We start from the raw sequence: 21,286 nt of genomic DNA, 5'->3' as shown, positions 1-21,286 counted from the left end.
GATTGGATTAGAGGGGCAAATTAAACTCTTAGAGCAGAAGTTTGTGCTTATATAGTGTATTAAAAAGCTGTTGGCGTATTATGGCGTGTTAGATGATGAGAAAAATTTCATAGTAATTCATATTTAATCAGAAGAAATGAAAGTACTAAATATAACATGGCTCTGCTTTTCCCTCGAGTGATAAAGAGCTGTACATATAAAATGACATCGAATTCATGCTCTCTAAAACAAAAAAATCTTGAGAGAGACACTAAAGAAAGGGGCACTGTTGTCAGATATTTCCTCACAATAGAGCTGAAATGTTACAAACACAAGACAACGTGACCACATTAAATGAAGGACAATCCAATATAATCCTTAGCTCACAAACAACTTTTGGTGTATCTGCTGACTGCGTAACGAATGCTTTTTAAATACTTGAGTACTAACTACTTGTAGTTTGTTCAGTTCTCCAAAACAATAGCAGAATAATTTCAGAGTAACTTTTTTTAGTCTTAATTACTCATTGAAACAGAAAGTTAGTTAATCACCAATAATGCTTCCTTATTGTAAGCTGCTCCAGAATTTTCCCATGAACAATATTTTGGGGAAAGATTGGTTATCAGGGCCAAAACCAGCAATTATAAAGATTGCATAAAGAATATCTCAGTGCTGACTAGGGTTGTACCCACTATTTTATCATGCTTTGTACTAAGAGTATTTATTTACTATTTTAAGTGGTTGCAGTTGAGGGCATAAGAAGTACAGGTAAGAGCTATAGTTTCAAGCAGGAAAGATCTTTTCAGCTGGGCTACAAATATATTTCATTAGTGACTAATTAGTCACCAAGAATTAACAATGGTGATGATGATGGTGACAATAATAATAATAATGTGTGTCATTTATTTCAGCATTTTTGCCTTCAGGCTGCTCGGTGCTTTATTACTAGTAATTAACCCTCAGTAACAGGGAAACCAAGGCACTCAAAACCAGTCGTGATTTGCCCTAGGTATCACTGCAAGCAAAAAGGGGAGACTAGGGAGTAAAAGCCTGCAGAATTTGCAGCCTGTTTCAGCAGACACAATTGCTACATCACTGAGAGTTTTCCTTTCACAAAACACTGAAGAACTCCCCAGTTTTTAAAAGAGTGTCATAACCTAACAAAGTAACTCTAGTCTTAACAAAATTCTGCAAGAAAGAGTTAATGAGGCAAATTTCTGTTAAAAATTCTATGGGAAAAATAACTTGAAAATGAGACTTACTGAGTATACATTTATTTTTCAAAAATTTTTGTGAAGTAAACGTTTTCTAAATGAGGTAAATTGATTACAACACTCTTGGCATCCATCAGTCATTTATTTTTAGTGAGTTCAAGGATTGCACCTGAAAAATAGCTTAGAGGGGATGTATAAAATCTAAATTATGTGTATATGTATCTTTTCTGTTCCCTAGTGGAATCTACAAGCCCCAGTTTACTAACCACTGACAACACTCTAGAGCGCTCTTTTTTCATCCGAATGAAATCTACACTGACCAAGCGAGGAGTGCACATCAAATCATCAGGATACAAGGTAAGGATTGCACTGTAGCATTAAATATTGACATCTTTAAATTATGTCCATTCATGTTCCAGGGACATATTAATAGACAGAGAAAGGAGCTATGTCACATTTGCATACGTCTCATTCCTTTTGTTAAAGAGTCATTAATACAATATTTCCTGCCTGTGGTTTGGCGTTGGTACTACACCTCCGTTAAATCGATGATTATTGTGATAAACATTGATGATAACAGCATGACAGCCTTCAAAAGAGCAACACTTCCAGAGTACAGGTATATTTTACCAAAGAAGGTGAGTCAGAGTAACATCACTTTTTCTGTAGTAGAAAATTACTGCTCATTTTGTTAGACTGTTAGTCATCTTTGGGTTATGTTTTTCGCAGAGAGGCAGGATTTCTTCATGCAGACACTATGCTAGACCTATTTAATTTTGCTGCCATTCTGGCTGAAGAAAACAACAAGCCACAACGAGTACTTTTCCACCATTTTTCTTTCATTGTCTGTCTGAGGGGCAACTGCTGCTGGGGATCATATTTGCTGGATTTCAGACTCTTTTAAGATATGAAAGTCTCTTGTTCCTTATCAGCAGTAATCTCATTTTTCTTCAGTCATATATCGCTTATAGTGCCTGTAGCTATCAGTGGCTTTGCAGTATACTGAAACTAGAAGGAATAGCACATTTTTAACACCATCAACTTGTGGAATGAAATATGTCATCCATTAAGTATTATACAAGATAAAATAGTGGTGCAAGAAAGCAAGTCTGAGAATGTGTGTGTGTTTAAAGAAGCTGCTTGTCAATGTTCATTAAAAAACTTTCACAAGCATTTTTTTTTCAGTTTTCAGAGGAAGATTTAGAGGAGCTTTGAAGTAAAATGCCCCAACTCACTTTTCTCAAAAAATTCTCTGGGAATATAGCATCGAGGTAGTCTACCTGAGCAGTACAAATCTGGTAGAAATGGCATCTTTGCAAGCAAATGACTGTGAGTCCTTCTATTGGGTGGTTTCTGGGTCAAGATGGTGAAAGTAGTTGCTAATGGAAGTTTAGGTCCAAATCAGTGGTTTCTTAAGGCACCGCAATTTTGATCCATGTATTGTTTATTTGTCAACACCTGAAAGACTGCACTCAGTACTTGCTCATGCTGACCAGTTTACAAGTCTCAGAAGGTATCAACACCAGGAAGTATACTGGCAGTCTCAGGAGGAGAAAGGCAAATGAATGAATGAATGGGCAGATCATTGAAGTTGTACTAATTTCCATGGTTAGGCGTGGTCCATCCAAGCCAAAGTTAGATTGGCGGAGAACTTGCTTTACTGGGTATTTTTGCTGCAATAGTAAAGGGAAAAAATAGAGAATTTGCCTGTAGATTTTGTAGTCTTGACATTTTTTTCCAGATGTAGGTGAGAACAAAAAGGGAGACGTGTAAGCGACTTTGTCGTTCTCTCTTCTTGGACTCTTGACAATCTAATGTTAGTCCAGCACCAGAATAGGACATACCTAGAACAGGCTGGCTTCACAAGGTGGGGTTTTTACTCATTACAGTACAGTTTTTGAAATTCCCAATAGACCCTTTACTCTAAAGACACAGTAATGTCTATCATATAAATAGAACTTCATTTCTCTTAGACCTGCTAATGCCCCATGGAAACACTGAAAACCATAACTGAGGTGTCACAGGTAGAGCAGAATGAATTTTGAAAGATCAGGTATCATTTTTTAGCCAGCTTTTACTAACACAAAGAATGGATAAAAAGAAAAAGTATGATAGTTGACAAAACTGTCTGTAAATAAAAGATTTTTTTTCCCAATTTTTCCCATGAGGCACCAGCAAGTCAGCATGAGTAAAACTGCATAAACAGTGTGCGAGTCCTAGGCGGATGTAAATATACAGGTGTAGTTCCTCTGCTTTCTGATGTTTTTGAGGGTTTTGTAGCTGACAGTGTTTGGCTGAATTCAGCTGTGTCCAGCCATATGATTTGTACTTTGACACCTTTTCAAAAGAATGGTTGTTGGCACTCTGTGCTCTATGGAAGGAGAATTATCCACAGCATCAGTGAGCCCCAGAAAAATTGTGTATTCGTTTTAGAAGAGTTGGAACACGTGAATGTCTTTTTAGTTGAGAACTGCTTTGTTTAAACATCATTCTCAGTTGGTGTATTAAACAAGAATAATAAAACTCAACTGCTATAGTGAATGTCACTCACACTTTTAGGAGTGTTACCAATTTATTCATTGATTTCTAAAAGTCCAGTGCCAGAACAAACTTAAGGCTTCTTGAATTTGTTCAGGTGTATATTTTATTAAAATTAAGAAAGATCCATGAGCCTTACAGATGTACAGCTATAAGAAATTGTCAAAGGGAAGAATAGTTACATAACATTGACAAAACTCATGGGAAATGCCAGCTAAGTTCTGCATCAGAGGTCCCTGGAAGACCTCCAGCACTTACTCAGGAAACACTATGCCAGCTGGGGTCATGTGCAGTGAAGTTCCTGTGGGAAATCCTGGTGGAGCAGGCTGACTCGGGAGCCACTGTCTCACACCTTCAGAATACAACAAAGCACAGAATTTTCCCTCTGCAAAAAAGCAAGGGCTTCTGGCTAACAGCTTCCCTTGAGCTCTTGTGTCTTTGTGGGTGGGTAACACTCCTGAATCAGCATACAAACATTCATCAGGAGCAGTGTGCTGGGAACTCCATATCTTATGTGAGTCAGGTTTTAGCTCTGACAAAGGTATTCAGCTCCCTGTGGATTCAGTCCTCCAATAGTGACAAAATTTTTCATCTTTGTGGAGTGGTAGTGTCTTGTTCCAAACTCTTGCTAAGCTCAGAACCACATCTCCATTTTTTCTTTGCTTTGAAGACTGCTGATGAATGTTTTCTTTAGGTAGCAAATGATTGAGGTGGTCCACAAGGTGCTTAGCCAATTTTCAGAATGAGTGATCCCTGCCTCAGGAAAATCACATAAAATTGAAAACAGTCGGAGAATGAGATTGATTAATCATTCGGGTTGATCCAGTCAGGACTAATTTTCTATCAAAAGAAATGTTGTGAAAAAAAATCACGCTGATAGACTTACCCATAAGTATACCTCAAAGAGACCCTGGTCCAGACCGTTCTGACATGAGATGAACCCTGTATATAGTCCCTTCCTCAACTGATTTAATTAGTCCTGAATTATATGTAAAAATGGAGGTAATGGCCTCTTTTACAATGGATTATATTACCTTAAAAGTCTGAAATGGGAAAATGGTTACATGATTAATCCTTCCTCTCTCTTTCCCTTTCATTGCTCCCCAGCACCCTCCTTGAATTGGGCTTTCCTGTTCTTAATATTCTTAGGCTCAGAGCTTGTAGGAGAAGAGTTTACATACAGAGGTAGAGAGCTATTCAGTTTTCAGTAAGTAAACCTACAATCTGAAAAAAAAGGTCAAATAAAATGTAGTCAGCTGATAAAACACATTGAAAACAAATAAAAAGAAATAAATGACAATTCCATTCACTGCAAAGCTCAGAATGTATTATCGTTACAGCTGTTGTCTAAGATATATGATGCAGAGACTTACTGTTTTTCTCTACTGAAAATGAATCACATCTTCCTTTTTAAAACTTTTTTTCATCGATAAAAGGTAGTATTGTATTTAATTTGGATTTTTGTTTTCTCCATCTTATCTCCTTTTCCATTTGTTTTCCTCCATTTGAGGGTCACAATCCTGTCCACTTAACAGTTATCCCTCTGTCAGTGTTTCTATTGTCTGACTTACTCAGGCACATGTCAAAGCTAATTTTAATTGAAAACTACTTTGTTCAAGTCCAGTGATACATTTCCTACTCCCCTGTAGTATCCTCTTATTGTTTTGTCACGTTTGCTTTCATGTCAGATTATGCTCGGATTTTTGCAGGCCTTGATACTGGTCTCTTGAACAAAGCATAATTAGTGGGATGAAGAAGTAGTCAAATCATCGAACATCATCAGAGCCAGTAGGTGCCAGTAGTTTCCAGTTCATCAGCTCATCAAACGTGTTAGTATGTATCCACACATATGCCTCTACTGGTTTATGGAGTAGCTCTGTCATGATAGGCTATTAGAGAGGTGGATAAGCAAACAATGAGGAGGTTCCCTTGTACTTTTACTGTCACTGTGGCAGTCTCTGAATTAGGTATAACCAACTTCTGTTGCCTCTCCATCTCCCAAGAAGCTGGCAATCGACCTTCTTGGTGATCCATCAGCAAGGTTAAGGGCATCCTTAAAACCCTTCAGGCTCTACCTTCCTACTACTTGAAGTGGTACTTTTGGTCTGCTGTGCTTTGGCCCCTTCAGTGTCAACAAGAAACAGTTTCCATGTCATTAAAACGTCAAAGTCAATGAGGTCTCAGGGCAATGAGTCTACCGCAGACTCTTCAGTAACTGGAAGTGAATATAGCAGCTGTCACGCACTGAGCAAAATCTTACTTACAACCTTAGACTACTGAGCTTGTATTATTGAGAAAAGAAATATTTGCTGGGTTATGTGGAAACTTCTGCCTTGAAGTGAGGCCTTGGTGTCTTTGACAAGTACCTTGGGATTATGGAAAAGCACATACATAGTCTTTGGAGATAGACAAAATGGACTTTGTTGTAGCTATTTGTGGATGACTTTCATGAGTTCTGAAGCCCTTTAGTATGGCACAGAAGTGTTAGCACTGGCTACAAGTGTAAGCCATGCATTGCTGCTTTGTAGAATCACAGCTCTTATCAATGCCAAGAGCAAGTATTTACACCCTGTTTTCTCTCTGGTGTTCTTCATGTGCAAGATAATTGTAGAAAGTAAGCAAGCTTGAACAAACTGACCAAACCACAATGAAGGGAGCAGTCTTCAATATTTATTAAATCACAGAGGACTGGTAAACCTAAGCACATGATCTGAAGTACCAGTGAACATACTACATAAAAATAAGAAAATTGCTATATAAAACATTTGGTTTAGCAAGTTTAGCTTAGAAATTTTGATCTAACACCTGCATTTCAGTAATGGAGGATTGAAATTTGGTTAGCTATGCCTCATACATCAGTTGCTGTATATCAAAATATTTTAAATAGTATTTAAAACTCCATAAAAGTGTTTTCACAAGTAAGTGTTTGTAGTCTACATGAATTAATCTTTTTGTTTTGTGCAATGGTATCTCTCTACCAACTTGTTTAAAATTAAACATTTTCTGAGGCTGCACTCTCAGATTTTGCATCTAAAATCATAAAGTTAGAATTCTTTGAATGCTGATTTTGAAGATGGAAGTCTAAATTTCTTCTTGAAATTTTATGTCCATCGCAGTTCTATTATCAGCCTTTTTCACACTATTCCTGCCTTTATTCACAATTTAAAATTAATATTTTTTATTATTTCTTTTTTTAGAAGAACTTGACGAATTTGTAAGATCTGTAAATCTCAGTTGTGCACTTGAAGTAAGTGCAGGTTTTGGTAGAATTTAGATTTATTAATCCAAGGGCAAGAGAGCCAAAAACTCTGTTAGAGAGACAAAATTATGCCATTGCACTTGCCTTGTGATACTGTTCTCTTGATTTGATCTAAAATTGAAATTATTGTTTCCCATCTAAGTGAAAGATATACCTGAAATTCAGAAACAAGATGTCCTTATTCCAAAATCACTTTAAGGACCCAATATATCACAGGCTGGTTAAGAACACAGCAGAAAACCACCTTCTGTTTCAGGGGAATAGGAAGGAGGAAGACAAGAGAAGGCAGCTGGTTTTTTTGCATAATATTCTAATGATTAGTACCTTTCTCATATGTGGGCTATGCTACAGTCAGATTTAATTCCCTTCTCGGCCTGAGGGAATTCATATATCCCACTTTCCAGCTTGGCCTAAATTATTTTCTCCTTTTCTAATATTTTTCCCCTTTGAAATCTTTTCTGACAAGCATTTTATGCTGTCCCAGAAAGGTATCCTGACCTTTCTCTGTAGGAAGAAACAAAACTGCGGACTTTAGTATTTCATCACATGGCTACTGCCACACCTTCTTAATTGAGGTGGAATAAGAAACCAACATCAGGAAGCATTATGTGAAGAGTTTTCTAAATGTCAGCACATGCATTCCCCAGACTTTTCAGTACTGGGAAGACTTAAAGGTAATTTGTCAGAGAGAAAGAACTGATCAAGAATTCACCCATGTAAATCGATGACCTTTTAGTCAAAAGGAAGTCTCTTAGCTAGTAAAGATGCAGCATTACTTATAAAAGAACAAAATACTAATGGGCCAATCTGAGTCTTATGAAGTATCTACTTGTAGATATAAAGATACGGTTCAAGAAAAGATGGTGTGCAACAGGATTAAGAAGACTAGAGTTCATTTTATGCCTTGCTATAGAGCTGTGAGATTCTATTAGGAGAGCTGTCTGGAAAAGCTTGGTTCATACCCAGCATCTAAATACATTAACCAATTTTTCAAAAGTGTTCAGCAGCTGCTAACTCCACTTTCTCAAGAATCATTTTCAGGGCTGAGCATCTTTTAAATGGCATTTGTAGCTCTGTTCTACCATCTGGAGACATGAATAAGTGTTGAAACTAACCAGTTAGTATTATATAAAAGGCCTTTTTAATAGCAGTCTTTAAAAGAAAGATTCAAGCTTTGATCATTCCTCATGGTGACTGCAGCTATAGTATTCCTGTATCAGGATGTGTTTCTCCTCAAATATTGTCTTAAATGTTCATATGGCTTCAGAGTCATGATTTTGTTGCAGTGTGTTCCAAACTGTGTGCATGGGAAATCACAAATGGGATTCTGAAAGGGAGGAAAACATTAAATTGAGCAAACACAGAATACTTTCTGGGAGATGTTCTGTTTTCATAAATTCTGTTATCAAAGAATAAGTGATATAAAAAGATAATATTATCACCAAATTAGCAGCATTTGCCTTTGATTCTGATCTTTAGGCAATATAAATCTGAAGCTACCTTTCTTAAAAGTCAGTGGATATAACAGTGAAAGAAAACTATGAGATCAAGATTTACTCTGATACATAATAAAATATTCCAAATGGACAGAAATCAGCTCCAAGCCAAATCTGGTGTTCTTTCAAGAAACAAGTTTTGTTGAGTCATAGATATATAAAATGTTTGTTGCACTTTTGTAAGCAGCACTAATTATCTAGATGTGTTGACTAATAGCACAGTGTGAGACCCATTGCAGTGTTAATAAACAGAGATCAGTGAGTGGGATGAGAACAATGAGATCTCACCAGAGTGAGAACCAGAAAATACCTCCTATTGCACACTGCGAGAAAGGCATTGTGCTCCCAGGTGGGAATGCCTACTGAAAAAGAGGTCTTCAGTCCACAGAGTTTCCTTAAGTTATCCACCAATGTTGTCTGCCACTGCTTATTGTTACTGATGGGGAATGTGCCTTATGTAGGAGCAAAGAAAACCACAGAGTGCTCTGTGAAGAATCACCAGCCAGAATTTGCTCTAGGACAGACAGATGCTGCTGCCAACATCTCTGTTCCACTTGACTGTTTTGTAACTGCTGCCAGTGGATATTTTGGCCTACCTCCTTTTCGTAATGTAAACATTGTATTAGATGTGCAAATGCAGACGTTAATAGCTTTTTTAATTATCTCTATCACTTCCAACAGTTCAATGTTTTTGGCCAAAGTATGCTTAGAAAAGACCATAAGCTCATATATTGAAAAAAATGTAATTAATATTAAACTAATGTAGATGAGTACATCTTCCTGCTTTTCAGCAGATACTTGCAAAAGCAGTATCCCCTTTCCACTGGTAAAACGTTATTGACTGTGAAACAGTTGATGAAATTCAGAACTAAGATGAAACTGAATGGAAGGTTCTTAAACTTGCATTTCAGTGAATTTTGCATTAAAGAAAATTTATTTCTCACTGTGTTTCTCATTGTTGCACATTGTCTTGATCTGGTAACATGAAATCAATAGGTGTTGAATAGAAAATACAATTTTTGAATTGATAGTTGTAAGGGTATAATCCTGACATAGTATGCAAACATGTATGTGTATTTAGCTTTTGTAGAACTGTGATGGGTTAACTAGAGGGAGAAGACCATATTTTTTTGCAAGAGAATATTTTTCACTTTTTGCCTCTGCAAGAAAATATTTTCTTGAAGAATCGCATAAAAATTCTAAACAAAAATATCTTCTAGGAATAAAGTTGTTCCACAAATGTGGAAACTACACTCAGACGTTACTTTCATTACACTGTGATCTGTCACAGGCTATATTAGTGGGCAAGCAGAAATTCCTTTTGAATATATCATTCATGTGTAACAGACACCAGCAAAAAGCCTAGTTGTTGCACTCAGGGAGTTAAAGCTGGGGGTTATTGCCTGTCTCCACATTTACTCCACAAAGGAAAAGCCACCATAGATGTTCCCTTGAATGGCTAAGGTTGTACAGCACATTTTACGTACCAGCTACACAAGTTGGGTCTCCTTAATAAATTTTTACAATCACATGTTCTTTGAAATTTAAAAAACAGTAGAGAAAATCTCTTTTACAAAGAGCTGGAAAAAATGTAAAATGCTATTTAAATATTGTCATTATGAATTGCTTCCCTGTAATTTTTCCTTCATCATTAATTTTTGTATTCAATACGTGCTGAAATATTAGCTGCCCACAATTAATAAGGATCTGGCTGTTTCTTTGTCCTGTTAAAGCTGAATCCTTTTAAAAGTTCCTTTTATTCCTACTCCCTACTTTTCACATCTTCTTAGTGATACAATACCTGCACTAATTTGTTTGCATTGTGCAACAATGAGATAAACACTGAATTATGATTTCACCTTATCCTGAACTTGGATAAGCATCTTTACTTCTCATTTACTTTTTAACCCATAATTCCCCCATGGTTTTTAAACTTTTTTTACCTTCTGTGCAGGTTCTTACCTGTGCAAGGCATTATGTTTTATTGGCTTTTTCCTGTTGCTTATAATGTCATTCATATTAATGAATGTACTTTTGCAAACTCCTTTGAGGCTGGAAAGTGCTGACATACCAAAAGATCAAGTAACTTGCCAAAGATAACAATGACTGTCAGAGCCAACTGTGATTACATGCTGTACTTCATCCTCAGCCTTTCTTCCTAGCTCATGAATATTGTCAAATCATCTCCATGTTCCAGGACATCACACTTCATTTTCTCAGGCTGGTACTCCCTTTGTTTTGATGGTTGCCCTGAATAGGCAAAATGAAATGCCAAATAAAAAAAGTACTCAGATCAGATAATGTGAAGTTTAGCAGAACCTTCACAGAAAACCCAGAAAAAGATGAACTCCTGCTCTCAACCGGGCTACCATTGGCTGTAGAAGAGCTACTCCAAAATCCTTTTCCTCAGAAAAAAAAAAAAAAAAAAAAAAAAAAAAAAAAAAAAAAAGCAGCAATGTACAAGCAGAAAAACACATTTTACTACCCCTTGGATTTAGCCCAGCGAGCTCCCTGAGGCTGCTGTTCCTGTCAGCTTGTTGTGGGAGAAGAACAGGGCTGGTGGCCTCCACCTCCTCAGCTGATGGCTGGCTTGACTCCTTGCAAACTTTGCCTTTCTTGTTTCAAAACAAAGACATTTTTATATAGAGACTCTTGTTTTTCAATTTGATTAATTTTTTTTGTATCCACCATAGATTTCTCCACCCTAAAGACTTCCAGGCTTTATGAACTAGCGTGAAGCAATACATGTAATAAGCATGTGTAAAAATGGCAGGGATCATTTTGCACTGTAGCTCTTTATATTTGGACCAAAGTGAAAGTATTAGCAAATCAAAGTGTCGCATTCGCTCATGCAGATAGTACCACTTTGCAGCTCCTTCTTGTTGACTTTCTGCATGAATAGGTGGTTGCATAAGGTTCAAGGCCCATCATTTACTCAAAAGCTAAATTTTAAAGTATAATTTGCTGTCATGTGAAGCAAGATTCCTCTGTACCTGCTCATTTGACAGAATGGGAGAACAAAGGCACAGAGCACTTCAGTGATGTGTCTATCACCGTTATGCCATACATGAAGCCAGGAGTCAAACAAGGACCATCACAAGAGGCTTTCATTCCCTGTGCTGTTGACTTAACCTGGGGTTGACTTCTGGATAGAGATCTGGACACTGATTTGCTGGTTTTACCTTCTAGAACAGAAAATTGATCATGAGTGTTTTAGGCCATGTTTCCCAGAAAGAGTTCCTATAATACAAATGTCTTTTTTCTCTGTTGTCCAGAGTGCATATACACCACTATATAACCAAGGAAGCCATTATGCTTCTGTTTCTAAATGTTTAAGCATGCTTCTTGATTTGTCTGTTTAATGTTGAAGAATAGCATTTGGTTGAACCCATCTGCTTTACCCTATGGAGAAGACAGAATATAGGTGTTCGGTGGGAAGAGTTGCGGTTTCTCCTTTTTACAGCATCGTTAGGAAGCCGTTGTTCTAATAATAATAATTCCCATTTGACATCATGGAGGTAAAAAGAAATCACTGCTGACATCAAAAATGAGGTGACATTTCAGCAGTATTATTTCACTGAAGATAAAATGGAAGTCTTTATTACTCCCAGTGCCTTTAAAGAAAGCTGAGCAAGGCTTATACTGACCCTGGAGCTTATATACCTTAATGCATCTATAACCAGTATGAAATAAGAAATTTTAATTGTTACTGCTATATTTTTTTACTCTCCCTCCTTAGAACCAAGAATTTTGTGCCTGCTTAAAGGAAAATATTGAGTGTCTGAGAATGAGCTTGGGAGAGCATAATTATCTTAATTTTTAATTTTCTCCATTACTTAAAATTCATACAAAAGACCCAAAACAAATGAAAACACTAAGTATATTAGAAGAAGTGGTAATGTTCTTACAAACTTCATATTGGAGCCTTTACTGGGAATCCATATAGATTGCATGAAGAGGTCTGAGCTCTGAAGAGGTTACCCTGAAGAGGGTTGCAAGTTTTGTTTCACTTTTTATGGATAGGTATTTTATTCTCTCTGAACTTCTTGTGCACATTGCTGTGTGAATTGCTTGCCATTAAAAGGCCACAGCCAAGGTCTGTTTCATCAGTTGTAAACGATGTGTTTTCCACTTTTGTTTGTGATAGCACATTAGAAGCTCCCATTCCCCTTTCCTTTGTGCAGACATATACAGTTATAATTCTAGTCTTTGTATATTTTTCCATCCTAAACGAAACAATATAGCACATCAGTGACTCTATCCAAATATACTTGGAAAAGTGTGTATCTCCCTAAGTTTGGTAATATTTCCTAAATTTGAGATCTATTCTTGGTCTACTGCTGGGGGGTTTTTTGTTTGTTTCCTAATTTGGAGGACATATGAAAAGTAATATATACTGCAAACAATTAGAGCAACAGGATACCAGTTCAGTTTGCTCTAACTAAAACAAAGTTCATGAAATATAAATTCTTCCCATGACTTCGCTTTACAGGATTGGTCACATCCTTGAAAGTAGTATCTCCTCTGTATAACAAGATGAGCCTGATCAAAATGTTTCATAGTCTTTACACAATCAAACTTAAGAAACTTTTGCAGTTAGATATGTGGTGGGATCATCATGTTATTTTTTTCTTCCAGGCAGTTTATAACAGAGCTTGAGTTACTGCTTCTCAGTTGTTCTCAAAAATAAGACCTGAATTCTTACATGCGTGCAAATATTTAATACTTATAAGCCTTAAAAAAGATCAAAATAATTAGTTACCAGTTACAGTGAAATCTTTAAATCTGAAATGAACTCTGCACTTCCAACATAAATGGGTCTCATTCTATGTACAAATAGTTTGGGCACTTTCCCCAAGAATTTGTGCACACGTGAACTGAATGCTTAATTGTATTTCATGTGAATTCAATGAGCCCTTTCACTTTTTACATATTTTAGTAAAGGTCTAGGCATGTTTTTTCTCTGAAATATTAGATAAACATTTCTGTTGTTGAAAATCATTACCTTGTTAGCCTTTTCATTCATTTCTCCTTGTTCAAGTGCTCAGAAATGTGTATTTTTTTTCCTAACTAGTCAACTGCTTTCAGTTCTTGTGATCGTCACATCATCGTATTGTTGCAAAGACTATGTTGGTCAGTTCGGTCCACCACTAGACCTAACACTGTGTTTCAGAGATACCTGAATGCAGAGCCCTGTTTTAATTAGCTCACAGGGCGCCACTGAACCCAGTCTGGCTCTCCCACATGCCCAGTGTAAGGAATAGGGCACTGGACACAGTTTTTCCTGAGGAAGCAAAGAGCTGATTCACAATGCACAAACATGCATTATGGGTTGCTTTCAATCATTTTACAGTCATGTGCATCCGTAAATTTTGATATAGTTTTAAGATGCCAGCTTTGATGGTACAAAACTCACAGAAGAGCTTCAGATCACTGGAGCAACCACAGACGAAGTTTATGTTGACAATTTATCAGCTCTTCTTTGTCAAGGAAAATTGTTTTTTAGTGCCTGCCTATTAGCAATCACATGCATGTTACGAAATTGAGTTTTGGGGAGGACAGCCTGCCATCTGTCTTTTCTGTATTTTTTTCATAATGCATCATGCTAAAGTTAAAAATTTCTGTGCTTCAAAATGGTGTAAAATATGAGATGTCTATAATAGTGACACTTGGAAAGAAAAATAGACTAAGTAGAAATGTAAATCTTTATAAATAGGCGGCTACTGATGCTATACTTTATGTTTTAGCTTCAAGTGCCCTCCTCATTTTCCACACACCATAGTGCCCACCCTGTGCTCTTACTCTAGATTTCAGGGTTGCTAAACTGATAACTAATTACCATGTATCTCAAGGAATGTGAGAATGCTTTCTTCTTAAACTCTTTCTGGTTCAGGTTGGGGTTTTTGTGAAATGGAACTGTGAATGCCTGATGTGGAGAATGAAAAAGATGTGTTCAGTTTCTTTTTGGTGTTCTGATATGCTAAGATTTTATCAATAATATTGTTTTCCTGTAAAAATATCTGCCTCAGAGAAAATCTGCTATGTAGCTGTCAGGATTACACCTCTCAGAATATGCCTGTGATGATTCCGTTAAATTGATAAAAACAGAACACTCTGCTATGTAGAAGGATTGCTGAAAAGAATATTCCGAGGCCCTTTCATGTGTAACACCACTTGTATGGCAGTACATTTATTGTGCTATAAATTCCATCACTGATTTTGGCCATTTCAAATTGATTCTGCAGTAACTGTAAGTAATGAACCTTACAGACAGAGCCAAGGAAAAAAAAAAACGAAGCCAATAAACTTGTGACTGTAGGAATACAAATTGTAGAGTTCATTTAGCCTCAGTTTTTATCAGATCATGCAGCCAATACCTCACAAAGCCAGAAAATATATCCAACAAAATATAGAATGCCGTAACCCTGGCTTGCTTTAAATTTACCAGCTAAACCAGACAGTCAATTATTTGAAACACACGTTTGTACAAAGCGTCCTGTGGATTTGACTTGAGATTTAGAGAAGGTGCTTAGCATAAGTGGATGACAAAACAGGAGAAATTATAAAAGTGACTTAAACAGGATAATTAGCCAAATCCTGATCTGTTTTACATGGTCTAAGCAGTACCAGGCATCAGTGGATTTCACAGGGGTGTAGATCGTTGTCCAATGGGCTACAAATGACTCACCAGGTCAAAATACATAAAAGTCTCCAAAATGTGTGAGAGATATTAAATCCTCATTTTGAGATCAAAATGCTTGTATCCATTCTAGTTTTATATAGGCCACATAGAAACCCATTGTCTAAGGCATATTCCTTGCCTCTCTCTATTAAAAAGTCTATTTTGTCAATTTGTCCAGTTTACAGCAGCAGCCTGAGTGGCACAAAGAGGAAAAAAGAAATAGAAACTAAGGCTTTCAGTTAAACACCAAATATGGTGAAAGCCATAATAAAATAATGAGAGTTGGGAACACCCTCTGCTGTTTTGTGCTGCAATGTGGAACACAGTGAGTGAGTCTGAAGTCTTGTGAATAGCCCCTGGTAACCAAGAGCAAAGAAACCTTGCTCATTATCTCTACTCCCTTTCTGAATAAACATTTCAGCCATCGTAAATGAGTGTGACATGAAGGGCAAATGAATGGCTCTCATTCCAGCTGAAAAACACTTGGCAGCTGAGCAACCTGAAGGTTGTTGTGAAGGTGCAGATCCTGTGACCACTGGATGATGGGGCAGGAATACCATTTATTTCAATACAACCTGAAATGCATCATAGTCTTAAATGAGAGATTCCCAGCCTTGCAGAGGATAAGTCCTAGGTGTTCAAATTGACTTTTAGTTAGGACAGCAGTAAGAGAAACACAGAGCTGTCCTATTTTTTTGTTATTTTATTAAATTACGTAGAAAAACTTAGTCAAATGTAAGGAAAAGTTCAGTGTGGATTGATAGATGTCATACAACACCTACTGTATCTCATTTATAAATATGATTGATGTGGAGGTAATTTCTTGGTAACCTGTTTTTCAAAAAAAGATATATTCTAGGTAGTGGGTTAGTAAAAGAAAATTAATCTCTGCATGTTAAACTTGCTAACTTTTGAATTAGTTGTGTGAGTATGGCAATCAATTAATAAATGTTACACAAACAACAGAAAATCAATGAATTAAAAATTGCTAAATTGATTCCAATGCAGATAAAGCAAGAGGCTGCCATAATTCTTCAGTGTAGATTCAAGAACACGAATCTTGTCTCATCAGTTTTTACTCCCCATTTGTCCACATCTGGCATTTAAAACAGTGATGTTTTATTATGATTTTTACAAATAAATTGCTATCTATAATCTAGCTTGCTACATTAAGTGGGTTATAGAAACAAATCATAAATAGTGGTCTATTTGTAGCTGTCAACGAGAAGGTCAGAGCTTTGCAAAGATCATCCATCTCCAAGTGGAATAAAAGTTTTTTCTTCAAAGAGAAATCACGTACGCTGTTTGGGTGGACTTCAGCTAGCAATGACATTACAGTTTCTTGAAATACCCACAAAACCTTACCTCTCCACAAAATTAACTTGATTTTGAGTCACAAATCTTTTGCAAAATTGGGGTGATCTGACATGAAACAGATCTCATCACTGAATATTTCTTGGCAAATTTGATTTGATTGAAAGTATATGTTTATATTTTCACATTCTTCAGAAGTTTCAGCAGAGGCTTAGGAAGGCACAGGAGGCTTACAGGTCACGTGCCTATGGAAAGGAGCTCAAGCCTGAGATCCAAACTTTTATGACTTATTGCTATCACTGCCACCGAACACACAGCTTGTGTCTCTTAATTTATCGGTATTGTTTCATTGCATTTAACAGAATTGTGCAAAATAAGTCTATATACTCATTCTCATTTTTTGCAGAAAGCCATGCAGAGCTTTGTTTCAGGAAAGACATCTCCTAATAAACATGTTCCTTTCATATACATTAATTTACAGTGCTTAGTGTAAACACCAGGTAACACCTTCCTTGCGTCTTAGCACAAGGGAGCTCATAAGCTAGAACGCTTCTACTGAAACTAAAATAAAAACAGAATTGGTAGACATCTGAGTAAATACGATATGTCAAGGAAAAGTCAAAGACTTTTGCGAAGCTTTCTCAGGCAAGCGTGTCTACGGGGAATTGCCATTTGATACAGAGTACCTGCATTTGCAGCATGGGAACCAGCACCCTCCCTGACCAAAAGTCTGAAAGAAATTAAGCTGCTGGTGGACCGGGATGATCCTCTCATGGTTGAGTGAGTGCTTTAAAAAACAAAAACAAGAATGATTTTTTCTCAATTTAAGTGCTCACTAGTGCTTTTTCAGGCCTTTGGTTCTCAATGTATTCATGTGTTAAATGGAAACCAAGGTGAACAGGAAAGTCACAGTGCTTATTTGATTGTAAAAATGTAAGTCTAATGTGAATAGTAGCACAAGAACTTCATGATTCTGTGTGAAGGGGCACTAAAATAGCAGATAAAATTCAGTTCAGGTAACTGTAAAGTACACCTGGGAAAAAAACAATCCTGGCTGTATATATACAATGAAGAGCTCTGAACCAGCTGTTACTGCTTAGAGTTGTAATGGGAGGTTTATGAATGGAACAGCTTACTGCTTAGTAGTGGTCAGAAAGAAAACAGAGTGCTAAGAAATTATTATGGAAAAAAAATAAACAGAAAATGTCATCATGCCACTTTATAAATCAATGTTTTCCATTTATCTCGAATACTTGTGCACTCGTTATCCCACCTCATCTCAAACTGAAGATGCTAGAACAGTAAAAAAGTGACAACACTGATCAACGTTGTGGAACAGCTAAAATATACCTAGGATGTTCAGCTTGGAAGAAAGATGACTGTGGAGGCACATGATAGAAAACATCAGCGTATAGAGAAGGTGAATGGGGTATAATTTTCTGCAGTGTCCCAATATGTACGGTGGGGAACAAAGTTAAACTAGTAAATGGCAAATTCAGAACAAACAAAAGGAGGTACTTTCTGATTCTAGAGTTCAAGAGTGAAGCTCATTGTCATGGGGCACTATGAATGCTAGAAGCTTACCAAAAAACTTGCCTGTGCCTCAGGAAGTGCTGGGAGAATATATAAGGGAAATGCCATTTGATGTTTGCCTAGTCTGATACTCCCCCTTAGTCAGCCTGAGTGACACATTGAGGATGCTGATTTGGCCCTTGGTTTGACCTGCCACAGCTGCTCTTAAGGACACACAGTTGCTTCTCTGGAAGGGCTGTCATGGTGTGCCCCAGCTTTCTCCTGCAGCCAGCGTCTTTGTAGAGCCACTTTAGAGCCAGGGTCTTGCAGTTTCAATGCCAGCTACTTTCTTTATCAGGACCATGTGACACCTATTTAAAATTGTTCAAATATAACACTGAGCACAGTCAGGGACCTACTGAGACTAGATGTTGGCAGACATGCCAGAAGACTCTTGCCTCCCATCCTATGATCATTCCTTTTTGCCATCTGGATGTGGAGGCATTACTAGCCACCTGCAGCAGCTTTTCTGAAATTCACAGTTGTATTTTTCACAAAATCAGCTCATATACTTTGCTCTTAGTTTTCCCCTTCTAAATTGAAAATGCATAATTTAGATTCATATAAGTGTCATTGATGGGAGCAAGTTGAAAGCATATTAATAATTATGGGGAAATAATCTTTTTTGCCTTTTGCTTTTGTCACATTTGTGGCATTCTGCAGGAAAGCTCACGCGTTCGTTGTCCAAGATCCTTCAGTACAACTTGTGTGTTTGTATACAGCCAGCCAAAATTGGGCCATGCTAGGGGAAACCATGCGAACATTAAAATAAAAATGGTTGCTTCTCTGTGTAAGAGCCTGTACCAGGCACCACTAGCAGAGCTTCAAAAGAACATCCACATTACTTAATCAAGGCTAAGTTAGGGAATCCATTTCTGTCTTTACAAACAACAGCATTTTCTATTTTTTTTTTTCTCTGTGTGTGGGAAAAATGCATTAATATCAGATATTTTGTTTTATTATGTTTGAAAAACAAACTGCAACTTGACTTCTTCCTCCAAAGACAGAAATAAAGACACTACATCTGCAGAATAGTTATTATTGGTTGTCTTTAGTGCAACAAGATTGGATTGCCCTGACATACAGGATTCAGGCTAACTTTTTTTTAAAAAGAAAACCTTTCCACCCTTTCTGTGGCAGAACGATGTAGCCAGTTTCCACCACCCCCCAATACTCTGATAAACTGCATCGGAACCGATGCAACAGAAGCCCTTTTTAAGGTTTGATTTTTACTGCTGGCAGGAGCACCAGTATTCTGGAATAGTGAGCTTCAAGAGAGTTTGCTCATGGGCAGGGATGACAATTCCTTTATTAGAACCCTGCACACTTCAATAGCTAAATGCTTTCAACTTTCTTTAAATAGTATTAAGGAAAAAATATCCTCAAGGCATTATTTTTAAAGGGGACTTCAAACATTCTGTGAGGAAAAAAAAATGCAACACATTTGAACACCAAGGGATTTGCAGTGGAAAATCTGTTACAGTGGAGATATCTTTTGAGTTTCAGGGTTAAATATCGGCCATATATCAGGGATGCAGACTACCAAAAATTCTGAGGCATTCCGCATTCCAAGCTTCAACCAGCAGTAGCCAGATTCTATAATAGATCATTTAGAAATAAGTTAGTTACATTAGCTAGATTTTATATTAACTATGTTTCAGTTATTCCTCTGAATTCAATATACAAAATCCATTATAACATTTGCTAGAAGTATAAGAAAATCCCAGGTTCTTAATCTTTTTTGCTATATAGACTTAATTCTGCAATAACTCAATATTAGATATTTTAGAGTTTATATTTAAAAGCAGCTGTGAAGCAAGCAGATATGCAAGGGTAAATCTGCTCATCTTGAATCCTTCTGCAAATGGTCTGCTCTGGAGGTCATATCAAAGAGATTCTTTTTCCAGCTTAAACCTGTCTTTTCTAAATAGATCTCAACCTGATCTCATTTAATGCATTGATGTCTGGTTTCTTAGTCATTATATTTGCTGTATTACATATCAAAAGGACTCTTGAGAAATTCCACCGAATTGATAATTCTAATTTCTTATGTATAGCTACTCTGTATTCACTCTGAGGACAGCTGTATTGTATGCTAAACCACAAATTCTAAAAATTGATCCCTTTGTATGTAGGTTTGTATTAAATTGAGATACTTTATTTTTTCCTGTTTGTTGCCACACATGGGTTCCTGGTGTCAGTTTGTATTTGGCTGTTTGAGCATATTAAAGTTTTGCTAGTGCTTATGATGTTCTTGCCAAGAGCGCTCTTGAAGCAATCTGCACTAGAACAGTCTTTGTGCCAATTACTTCAAAAAGTATTCTGTTATAAAACCAGTTTTTATGGCTACTTTTTCAGGTTGCAGTGTGGTGATTTCATTTAATTTCTTCTTTTTCCATTTTTTTAATGTTGATCTTCTTCAAATGCTTGTAAGTTTTCAATTATGAAAAGATAATGCAGTGTTGATAGATGGAGTTGTTAATAAGACATCTTAAAAAGGAAGAGTTCTAAGGTATTAAAATAAAAACTGGCATGTTGAATTACTACCACTGCATATATTTAAAGGTTACTGTTTAACAGTAGAATGTTTGGAGCTCTTATTGTGGGGACTGATTGTGAAAACGGAAACCTTTGCAGTTGAGTAAAGCAAAATAAATGAAAAATTATAATGTGTAATGACTCAACACAGTATTTCTTGAGCTTATATTATAAGGCTGATTTCAGGAATGTCAGCTCTACAACATCTTTTATTTAGAGAAAAACAGCTTGCTAATCCATTGCAATTAATGGGAAATCACAACACAGGAAAGGAAGGCATGATAATACAAATATGCTTTTGAACAGAGGGTCTTGGTCATGCAACTGTTACTAACATAGTGAATGCCAATGCGAGATTGGACCTCAGAATACTGACGTGAGAGCCATCATGGCGATAAAGATATATATGTGTCCATAGACAGTGCAGGGAACTGTGCTATGCGATACTAAACAGTAACTGCTAATCTATTACCCCAAATAATAAAATGTAAATGCTGTTATGTAACAGAATGAAAAATCAGCCATAAATAGATCTAAAGGATCTAAAAATGTTGATAGCAAATATATTTTTATTAATTACTCTTGAGCAATCTCCGGTCTGCTGTTCATTTCCCAGGCTGTTAAGATTTGATAACTCTTGAGAAACAACCTATTGTACACTCTTGAAAATTCCTTTTTTTTTTTAATGGCAGCT

The 21,286-nt window shown here is 36.7% G+C and overlaps 1 protein-coding gene across 7 annotated transcripts in view; it reads left to right on the top strand.

Moving 5' to 3' along the window:
- Positions 1-21,286, top strand: part of NPAS3 (neuronal PAS domain protein 3) — a 609,138-nt gene that overhangs the window by 551,728 nt on the left and 36,124 nt on the right. For all 7 annotated transcript variants that reach the window (XM_086462809.1, XM_086462814.1, XM_086462815.1 and 4 more), the window contains one exon: positions 1,432-1,550. In XM_086462809.1, coding sequence (XP_086318935.1) covers positions 1,432-1,550 — 119 coding nt within the window. The remainder of the gene's footprint in view (positions 1-1,431; positions 1,551-21,286) is intronic.

This window comes from Leptosomus discolor, chromosome 3, assembly GCF_034619465.1.
Source record: "Leptosomus discolor isolate bLepDis1 chromosome 3, bLepDis1.hap2, whole genome shotgun sequence".
NCBI lineage: Eukaryota > Metazoa > Chordata > Aves > Leptosomiformes > Leptosomidae > Leptosomus > Leptosomus discolor.
This window is presented reverse-complemented; position numbering and strand designations above follow the sequence as displayed.